The sequence below is a fragment of the Erithacus rubecula genome (assembly GCF_903797595.1).
Source record: "Erithacus rubecula genome assembly, chromosome: 5".
In the NCBI taxonomy this organism is placed as follows: Eukaryota; Metazoa; Chordata; class Aves; order Passeriformes; family Muscicapidae; genus Erithacus; species Erithacus rubecula.
In genome coordinates, this window is record NC_136687.1 from 10749575 (window position 1) to 10760885 (window position 11311).

Genomic DNA, 11311 nt, shown 5'->3' on the forward strand with positions numbered 1-11311 from the left:
AAACAGTTTAATAATTGAGACCAAATATTACTATAATAATATGCTAATAATTGTAATTATAAGGAGAGAGAGAGAGAATTTTTCAAGCAAGTGTGCTTTGCACTACAGTTTCCACCATCTGCTGAGCAATGGCCAGCCAGTTCCTGAGCAGTGCTCAGTCCCTTTCTGGGTAATTCCCTTCATTTTATATAGTGAACATGAAGCCTGTGGTGTGGAATATCCCTTTGGGCAGTTTGGATCAGCTGTCCCAGCTGTGCTCCTTGCTTTGTGCAGCTCCTCACTGGCAGACTTGAGCTGCTGAAGAGTCCTTGGTGTGGGGTGAGCACAACTGAGCAACAGCCAAAACATCAGAGCATTATCAATGTTATTTTCATCCTAAATCCAAAATATAGTGCTGTGCCAGCTTCTAAGGAGAGAATTATCTCTGTCCCAGCAGAAACCAGGACAAAGTTATAGGACTGTACTTACTGAAGTGAGTTTCTGAAGAATTTCTAGATCTATGACTAAAAGAGGCAAAAGAAAAGAACCAACCTTAGCTTGACTTCTCAAGCCCAAATTTGAAAAATTCCTTTCAGCTATTGTTCCATGACCTATCAGAGGTGAATTAGATATAAATAAAATAGTGCATGCAGAATTCCAAAATACCAATTAAATAAACAGAATGTTTTCTCTGAAATAATTATAGAATGCCTTTTGAATGGAAAATATCCTTTCTTTAGTCTCCTGTCTTGAAACAATAATAGTGTAATACATTTATCCAAAATAAACACAGTCAGTTTTATGAACTCTCATGTTTAGTAAAAAATTATTCTCTTTTCAAAACTTTCATGCTTGATTCCTTTAATAATTAGTCTAATGAATCTTTTATGGGGATCTCATGTTGTGAACAGCAACTCCCTTCCTACATGCTAATGGGGCTAATGAAATGAGACTTTCTCGTAAATAATAAATGTGTTCAGAGTCAAGAAGGACTGTTTATTTGATCATCAGAGGCTTAGACTCTGTTACTGAATGCTTAGACTATAGTACATTGATAATCTAATTTAGGCTTTTTTTCATCATGGATCCTTCATCTGAAAGAAAACAAGAATTTTGTTATTACATATATTAAAATGCCCAGTAATGAAGGATTTGCTATCCTGAATTTCAGTGTTAAAATTGGTACTTCTTGGGCTTTCCAGGAGTTAGAAGATGCAGGCACACCTGATGAAAAAGTAAACAGTGCTGGAGAAGAGAATTTGAACCTCAGAATAAAAGAGCTGGAAAAGTCAGAGCAAAAACTGAAAGTTGTTCTAGAGGACTACGTGGAGTCAGATTCCATCCTAAGAAATAGGTAAATGAAAGGGGAGTTTGCATTAAACTTTATTGTTATGTGACAAATGTACCCTTCACTTTGCCCTGTGTACTGGTTGTCAAGTAATACATACAGAACTAGCAAAAAGACTTTATGTGTTTTTAGAGTGTTGGAGAAGATGCATGTGGATTTTGTATAGCTGTCAGAATAGAAACAAAATAATAATTTTTAAAAATAATTATTATTTAAGTAAAATTTACAGCATGTTCTAACATATTGTTGTTTCTCAGAATGTTTTATTCTTAAATATTCATATGGTGTAAATTCTGTTTGCAAAGTATATTCCTTTCCTTTCAAAATAAGAGTTAATTTGGAATTTCGTGTCATAAAAAAAGTTCCTTTTTTCTGAAAGCTTCATCTAATTTAGTGTGTTAATGCTAATCATTACAGTAGATGAAGGTGCCATTAGGCATTAATTATACATTTGACTAGAATAATAAGGATTTGATAGTCAGCAACAGCACTAAAGAATGTCAGTTGAAAAGGACAGGAAATATAAATGGCATTAAAACACTTATTTCTATAATTTTAAATTGCTTTGGATTCATCAAGGAATTTTGTTAGAAATATTTTAATAATGGACTTTTTTCAAAATGATAATTAATTTTTTAAAATATGTTCATATCAGACTTCATAATTTTATGCTACCATTTGACAAGGCAGAACAAACCTCTATTTTGTCAAAATTCATCTTTGTCAACAAAGGCAGTACAATTATGCTCTGTAGGTTTTTGTACTCACTGAGGACATGTTTCAAGTAAGATACTGTCACTTCAGCCTCTGAAATATAGGTACTTGTAAGTTGCCCATAATGTTAATTTTGAAGGGAAACATTTACTGTCAGAAAAATTGAATTCACTGAATGTAAACCTACCATAATCCTATGATCAGGTACATGCAGAGACTGAAGTGTTGTGGTTGCCTTTATGGTAAGTTGCTACTTCATACAGTGTGCTAAACTCCATTGAACAAAAATATTGTAAATGTGTTTATTTATGATATTCTTATTAAGTCAGCAGAAAGATGTTATCTTTAATAATTTTGACACTCTCCAGCATAATGTGCAAACCCCAGTAGACTTGTTAAGGATCAAGTGTTTGTTGTATTAGTGATCAAAACTTTGTTACTATTTTATTTTTGGGGAACAAATACAAAAATTAAGATAAATTGATGCTTTGCTTGCAACAACACTGCTTATCCATCTGGCACTGTACTGTGGTATTTACTTAGCAAAAATGTTCCTTCTCACTATCACAGGATGAAAGAGCTGGAGCTGCCACAGAAAACACTTCTTGTGATGACTGATCAACTTTATGTGAAGCTGGACCAGGTTGAAAATGCCAATGTGCACATTAAAGGGAAACTGCAAGATATTTGGGAGGATCTGATCAGCTTGGTGAGGGGATGTTGTTGGAAATGACCTAGTTTATTTCCTCTTTATGCTAGTAATTTATAAGTCAAACTCATCTCCAGTGACCTCTGTTTTTAAGCAATAAAAGGTCTCAGCCTTTCTCTTTTTCTACAACCGAAGAAATCAGAAGAATTTTCTAATATTTTTTCCTCCTAGCTGTCTATTTCTTTATTGTTTTTGACAGCACTGCTGTTACTTCTCTCATTCAGGCCCTTCATCAAATTTGTGTTCCCCCTTCTTACTTTCTCCCTAGGACCCACTCACTGTACTCCTTCTTAGGTCAGACTTTATCTTTCTGGCCCCATACAACAGGCATTTTGCTCATTTGATGTATTCATGGAAATGGAAAAGGAATGAAAACTTTTCAGGAACACTCTTCAGTGAAACAATGTCTTTCAGTTCTGTTTATCATAAGATGCACTTTAAAATTCTCAATATTTTAGGCCAAAGTTGAATACCCTAACAGAAAACTAGTACTGTGTGGCAAGACTCACAAGCATGAAGAACAGTCTCTGCATTTGTAATTAAAAGTGAAATGTATTTTTCAAGACTCGGGAAGCTTAGACATACATTCCCACCAAGAGTTAACAGAACAAAATATTAGCTCACATCTACCTGACTTTTCAGCCTAGTGTTCCTTCTGACCAGTCCTTGTGAGTGAATACCTCAGACAGGAAAGTACTGATGATCAAAATGATCTAAAGAAGTCTTTGAAAAAACCAAAGTCATTCCTTCATGTCTCTGTGCCTTCAGTCTTGCTTCAGAGTTGCTGCAATGTCCCTGTGATACTGGTGGCTCTTACTCTGCTCAAAGCAAGGGCAGTGTGGGACTCATGAAACCTCTTCTGCCTTTCACTGGCATCTTTCACCTCTAAGTCTCTGTGTTCAAACACAGTGTAGTGCAAAGGAAAATACCAAAGCATTTCTCAAGCTGTTTCAAAAGGCATCTGTTCCTTTGTCCTTTTTCAGGAGTCTTATCAGAGGAGCTGACAGATGACAGGTATGGTGAAGAGCAAAGGGAAAAATGCTGGGCTCTGGAAAGTGTATGTCCTGTTTTCTACAACAGAACCACCTTCTCTACCTGTAACACCCCAATGCTACAATACTGTCACTGTTAAGGATCTGTTACTGTATAAATCAGAGCTGAATATATGAATTACAGTTCTATTTTGGTTTTTATTTTGGTAGAACATGCAAAAATGTGTTTCAAATGTTCCTGTATTCCTTATAGTAGCAGATGTGGAAGAGTTTGTTTTATTTGTTTCCTACTGAGATGTTTTGGTGATGGCTGAAATGACAAAACAGGTTATTTTTGCTCTAAGTGCAGTATTTTACTGGTGTTTTTAAAAAAATCTAGTTATATCATTCCTGAGTTTTCAGAAAACAAGAGAATAATTATCACTAAATTAAGAAAAAGTATAAGGAAACAAGAGCTTTAATATTAAGATGTTAACTGTACATCTCACTGAAACAATAGGTTGAAAACCAAAAGAAGTAAGAGAAGAAGCACAAGGAAAAATTGCATTGGCTTCAGAAGCAGCTGAAGACAAAAGAGGATGAAATAAAAAGCCAGTCAGAATATTTTGAGCACTACAAACAAAGGCAGAGACAACAGACAGCAGTACTGAGGAAAAGGGACTGTTACCTTCAGGGTGAGGTATCTAGGCTGGAAAAGCAAGTCCTAGATCTTAAAGCCCATATTGCTCTTTTGACATCCAAGTTAGAAGGGGGAGTGGTGCAGCACCTCCAGCAGAAGCTGCAGTCAGTGTACAGTGGGACTCAGGGCTGTAAATATTCTGACATGGAAGAAATGGAATGGAAGACTTGTATTGAAAATGTGGAACATGATGTGAAAAGCCACCTCAAGGCATTTCCGCAAAACCTGAAGCTCTTGAGTGAAAGAGGACACTAGAAGAGAACAGGCAGACCTGCTGACTGAACTGCAGTGCTCTCAGAACACTGAGGACTTTCTCAGAACAAAATTGGAGGAATCTCACCATCGTGTCTGTAGTTTAAAATTATCTGAAATTAAACTACAGGAAAAAGTGGAAGAGCTTTTAGATGAAAACAGAACTTTAAAAGATCAAGGTACTGTCAAGTTGAAAAAGAAGAAAGAAAAAGACTCAGAACTTACAAGATTGGTGGATGGGGACAATAGTCTTAACCTGGTAAGTCAAACAGTAAGTAAAAATAATGCAAAATGTAATAATTTTTAACTTTGTATCACCCTGGATTACATCTGTCATTAGAGGTACAGTCAAGATGCAATTGTGAGGCTTTATCCTGCCTCATTTCTTTTCCCTATTACTGTTTATTCTTTAGTATTTCCAGTGTCTCTTTCACACTCAGTAGAATCAGTGGTGGGAGCTTCATTGCATCAGAGCTTTTGTTAGGTGCACATTGGGGACACTCAACAATCCTTTTTTCCTTAACCTTTGAAGTGATGTGCTCACAGCAAAAGGTCTCAATTGGTGCTAAAAGTAGAGTCCAGAAGAACTTCTGAGACCTGCCTTGTGGACACCATTCAGTAGAGGAGGACATATGGTTGGATGAGTTTTTGCATGCTATTCATGCCCAAATGCTGGAGCAAAAGTGCTCTTGACAGTAAATCCTGTCTATGAGGTTTTCTGGATAATGGTAAACAAGGGAAGATGGATGTGGCATTCATGACCAGGAGCAAGCTGAGATAGTCAATGGTTTGTGGCTCTGTAGCATTGTGATATGCCCTGAATACACTGAATAGGACTTGTTTGCTTCAAGCACTTCAGCACTGCATGGGAAAGCTCTGCTCATGCTGGAATATGGCATTCAGCTTCTGCCAATTCATTTTGCTGACAAGGAACAATTCTTTTCACAGAGTGAATTCAAACAAAGTTTTATTCTTCATGCACTGAGGTGCAGAGTATTTTTATTCTGAGGCTTTATTTAAAGTAAGATCAGCTATGCCTCTCAATCATTCAGATTGTGACCTGATATCCCAAGAACTCTCCTGATTTTAACTGCAGTTAACCAAGAGGTAATGGGCATGAACAAAACCCTTTTGTATTGTGTAACATCATCCACAGTATTGGATGTCAATCAGACTGTGACTACTTCCAGAATTGGGAGAAGCCAGAGAGAATCTTGTATCCATAAAGCTAGAGGAAATATAGGCAATTTTTTTTAACGTGGTAGTTGAATGCACTTTTGCAAGCCTGGTAATTTTATCCCATTAGTGTTTGTACAGTGCCAAAGCAGCGAGCTCCAGGAGGTTGTCTCTGTAGAGTGGTGAGATCATCCTGCAGTAACCAGCAGCATGTGGGTGATCTCTGTGGAGAGCTCAGAAGCTGCACCTCAACCTACAAGTCTCTGTAGCTGCCCCAAGGTGCAGAAAGACCAGCTGCTTACCCTAAGCCATTGCTATAGCTACTTTAACTAGTGTATTCACTTTCCCTTGGGAATAAAGAATGGTTTAAAAATATTTTGAGATACTTCTTGAGGGACTTGCACTGAGTTGTAAACAGGTACAACAAACAAATGCACTATGAGGGTACTGCACAGCTAAAATCAAGAGAAGTGAGGGTTTTCAGAGCCGGAGAAGTGGTGAAAAATTACTTTTGTTTTGATAAAATTAAGAGCAGGAAAAAAAAAAGAGGTCAAGTCATTTAAAGATATGAAAGCAAAATATACAAATGGCTAATTGCCTGAGACCAGTCCAAGAAGTCTTCAAGAAACAGGACTCTTTCTATGCTATACTCAAATAAAAGCCTATTTTTTCCTTTACATGAAGTTTTCTAACCATTTATTTTCTAAGTATTAATTTACATTTCTGGTGTCATAGGAGATTAGAGTCTCAGTAACTCAGTCCTTGGTAAAAATGAACAGGCTACAATTTGTGTTTGCTGCAGAATGGATAGTGTTGTTTAAATGCTGTGTATAGCATCAGCAGCATCAAAAATTGTGCCTTCTGTATCCCTGGTTATCTTTTTCTCTTCTTTTGGTACTTCAAGTACACTTGCATTTTTTTAGTAGAGAATGACTTGAGATAGCAGGGGAAAAAAATTCAATATCTATGATAAAAGGAGGAGGGAGACATCTGGTGTCTTTCTGTAAAACTGAAGAAGGTTTTTTCCCCTTATCTGGAGTTTCACCAACGTGCATTAAAATAGAATTTCTCAGTCTCATCACCTTGATCTTCTAGTATGTAAGCCAAAATAGTTACAAGAAAAATCATATTTGAGCTCATCACACTCCATCAACAGCTATAAAAATGAGAAATTGTGTGCAGTACAAGATCCAGTTAGACTGAGCACCAAGAGTTGAGCTGCATTTCATGGTGGAGTGTAATTACATAAATCTTGTAGAAAATTTGAATTTCCAAACTCAGTAGCAACATCCTGCCTGCAATATTCCAGTATATGCCTGAATGAATACACCAAAAAAGCAGCTTGTTACATGTGGCAGTGTATCAATTTCTAGATGTGAGCATTAGGGCGTCTGTTGAAGATGAAGGAAAAGTGTGAAGAAACAAAATGATGCATCTTTCTGCAGCTTTCACATGGCACCTGAGGTCTTCATTTCTCAGTGTGATGTTCTGCCACCTGAGCATTGTATCTTATACATCATTTTGTGTAACTTTCTTTTGACAGTACCCACATATCAAGCAACAGTTGATATCTGTAAAGAAATAAATGGAAAGGTGCAGGAAAGGAATGGTTGTGTTTCAAGGAATTGGCATTAGTTGCAAACAGGTTGCCCAGAGAGGTTGTGGATTCCTGACCTCTGGGGATGTTATTTCCAATGTGTGATTGGGGCCTGAGCAACCTGGTCTAGTGGAAGCTGTCCCTGCTTATGGCAGGGGGTTTGAAATTAGATGACCTTTAAGGTACCTTTCAACCCAAACCATTGTATTAGTTGATATTACTGAGAAAATGGAAGAAATCTTGGAAGTGTTGTGGTTTTCACTTAAGTTGTGCCTCCCAGTCAAGATCTTTTAATAGAGTACAACAATGAGGCAGCTGACTTGGGCTGAAATAAAAATTATTCTCACTGGTGATCTTGTGGAAAATCAGCAGCCTTTTCTGACTCACTTGAAACTGAAGACTTGGAAGTCATTGCCTTTCCCATCCATATGTAATTTTAAAATTGCAGCTCAGTGCAAAGGGACCAGGTTTATTTTCTGCTGGCGTTTGATGCTGAGCAGTGCAGGAAGACAAAAGTGCCTGTGTTGGCTCAGTTTCTGTGGTGTAGCTGTTTTGGTTACCATCTCAGTGATGTCTTTTGTTGAGACAATCAAATCTGATTCTTCTGTTCAGTGAAAATGAGCACAGTGCATGTGCAATGTGATCTGCTGTTATCGAACAGTAGGGTATCTGCTTTGCATCAGGAAGTGTCAGAATTTTCAAATTCAATCAGGGACTCAAGATAAATGTCAAGAACAGAATATGAAATTTGCAATTAAATTATCAATGAAAAAAACAATTTTTTTCAGAATCATTATTCCACTTTGAGTTCTTCCAACCTAGGAACAATTGTCTTTGTAGCTGGGCATTGAACTATTAGTCTTATTCCCCTGCTGGAATTTCTTTTGTCTTTGTTGATGACCATATAATTTAGTCACTGTTCCACCTGTGATCTGATATTGTATTCTTATGACTCAGATTTTCTTCCTTAAAGCTTTGTAAAGTATGAAGGGAAAATTAGAGGAAAGTTTGCCATTACAATATTTACTGGAAAATGTTGAAATAAGAAAATTATATGAAACAATAGCAGTTCCAATGGAATAATGGGTCTTTTGAATGTAAAATAGCAAAGAAAATTTATATGCTTGTTTTTCATATCACAAACACCATATACATGTCTATCACCTGTGGGGTTTTTTCTTTCTCCTTCCCCTTTTCCCATTAAGAATGGAGATCCAGTTCAGGATGAAGTTCAGAATCTGAAATGGAGATGAGTCTTGGATTCACTCACAAGCAGAGCTACTCAAACTCCAGTTGGGCTGCTACATGATAAAGAGTCTGGTATGCTAAGAAACCTTGAGTTTTTGCTTTCATTTCTGTGCCATTAAAGTGAAGATGATTTCATTCATGGGGTGTGTATGACTTAGAAGGTGTAAGCAAGCCCTTTGAAAATCCTCCAATCTGTAAACTGTATCTGGAGAAGGTGAAATGATAACTGTTAGCCACTGTTCAGATATGAGCTTTCACAAGAAATCCTAGAACTTCCAAAAAACTACAGAGGTGAAGGGGTACTTTGTATGTCCTGGCTGAAGTATATAATATTTGGGAATGCCATACAGCAGACAGATTTGCTCTTCAGACCAAACAACATGAAAGCTCTTTTCTTGGCAGATTATGAAAGGCAAATCCTTCCAACATAAAATTAATGGGAATTTTATAGCTCACTTCAGTGTACAAAAATGCAGACCTGCATTGAGTAATTTGAATTTGTAAGTTTAATCCACAAATTTTTACCTGCCCAATGTAATGAAATGTATTTTCCATTTCTAAATGCTTTGGGAACTGGAAGTTGTGAACTCCAAATATGCCTTGTTTTAGACCTCAATATTTATGGGGTTTTTATGAAGCTCATTTTTGTGTTTAACATCATGCTTGAATCTCTATCAGGGATGATGTATGGTGCTGGTAGAGAAGGTAATTTTGAGCATACTCTCACTGAAATACTTTTCTATTCAAAACATCTGCTTAGATGGTTTTGGGTTTGTTTTTTGTGTGACTGTCTGGGAGTGATTGTAGTGATTTTGGTTCACCAATCTGAGTTTTCCAGCCAATGCACCAGTTTATGTAGTTGGTTCAGTGCTGGCCAGATGCCAGTGCACCCACTGGAATTATTTACTCATTTTCTGCTGTGAAATAAGGATTAGGAGAGCAATGCAGACTCAAACTTTAAAAGGATATAAAGAAAATTTTATTACAGAACTAAAAGGAAAAGAAAATCAGAAAAAAACTTCAGAACACTTCTCCTCCCCCCATAGCGTCTTTTCTTTCCCACTGACAACGTAGAGACAAAACTTGGAACTTTCAGTCAGTTTACTACCTCTAGAATAGTCTTTCTTCAGTTCACTTAAGGAGAGGAGTCTCTCTTGCCATGCCATGGAACAAGAAACAGTTCTCTTGTGCCTTCAGTGTCACAGCAAATCAGGAAAGGAAAGGAAAGAAAAACCTGTTTGCAGTGTGAAAGTCCCTCCCATGCCTTTCATCTTTCCCACAGCTTTGCCATGTCAACTTACAGGGTACTATTTTAAGGATTAACTGTTCTAGCATTAAAGCAAAAGTTCTCTTCATCCATCTCTGGGAAACAGAGGTTTTCTTCTTCTATTACTGGGGCAAGGTTTCTGATCTCTCTCAACTCTCTCTGTTCAAGTTACTTCAAAATCTGCTCACTTCAGCACTGGTGCCTCTGTTCATGGCAGTGGTTAGAATGCTGATCCCCCACAATGCATTCCAAGAGTTACAGGGAAAAGGAGTCTGATGCATCAAATATATCTTCATCATAGCTGTACTAAAGAATTTTAGCCCAAGACTAAGGCATCTCCTCAACCTCGTCCCATCTAGAATTTGACTCCTTTACTGACCTCAGTGTCCCATGTCAGCTCTACATGTCTTCACCCTTTCCCTTTCCTGATTTGAGAGAGAATTGGTGTTCACAGAATTGTTTGTGCTCAATTGAACAATTGAGCTTGAAGCAGTTTTATAGAGTTCTGCAGCATTAAGAGGTTGATATCATCCAATCTCTGCAGTTGAGGAATCGCTGAGTCTCTCACTGCTGACCACATGCTCCCTGCCAGCACCGTGGGAGCCGTGCTGGATGCCAGCACCACCCCTGCACCTTTCCTTCTTGTGGGGTGCCAGGAAAACAAACAAAACTGCTGCTACTGTTTTGTTCTTCTGTCTGCAGCATAGCTGCAGCTATGCTAACAAAGCAGCTAAGCAAACAAAGTCCAGTGCGAGTCATGCCGACATAGCCCTGGCCACACCACTCTGCTCCAGTTGCGCTGATTTTTGGCCCCAGTCGCTGCCATATTGCTGCTCCTGGACCAGGCCAGCAGCAGCCACTCCCAGCACTGGTCCCGGCCATGTGGTTGCTTGTGCTGTTGGGATAGTCCTGGTGGCACAACCTGGCAGCAGCAGGAATGTCACCCGAACCACGCCAGCCTGGCCAGTTACCTGTTCAAAGGCTGGGAGCCAAGAGAGAACTCTTCCCAGGCTTTGTTCATTTTCAGATGTGCTTTTCCACAGGGATGTGTTCAACTCTTTTAAGTAGTTTAAATGCCTGTCAGTCTTCAAAACGAGCCAGCTGATTGGCTCATCAAAACAAGATAGTTAATTGACTCATTAAAACTAGCCAGCTGATTGGCTCATCTAAACAAGCCAGTTGATTGGCTCATTAAAACTAGCCAGCTGATTGGCTCTTCAAAGCTAGCCAGCTGATTGGCTTATCAAAGCAAGACAGTTAATTGGCTCATTAAAACTAGCCAGCTGATTGGCTCTTCAAAGCTAGCCAGCTGATTGGCTCATCTAAACAAGCCAGTTGATTGGCTCATTA

At 38.1% G+C, this 11311-nt stretch overlaps 1 protein-coding gene across 1 annotated transcript in view; it reads left to right on the forward strand.

The window, feature by feature from the left end:
• Positions 1 to 1112: 1112 nt before the first annotated feature.
• LOC306802319 (uncharacterized protein C4orf50 homolog) overlaps positions 1113 to 11311 on the forward strand; it is a gene marked incomplete at both ends in the record, with an annotated part of 33558 nt that continues 23359 nt past the window's right edge. The window contains 4 exon segments of the mRNA XM_079306333.1: positions 1113 to 1333; positions 2612 to 2750; positions 4269 to 4661; positions 4663 to 4932. Of these exon segments, the coding sequence (XP_079162459.1) occupies positions 1113 to 1333; positions 2612 to 2750; positions 4269 to 4661; positions 4663 to 4932 (1023 nt within the window).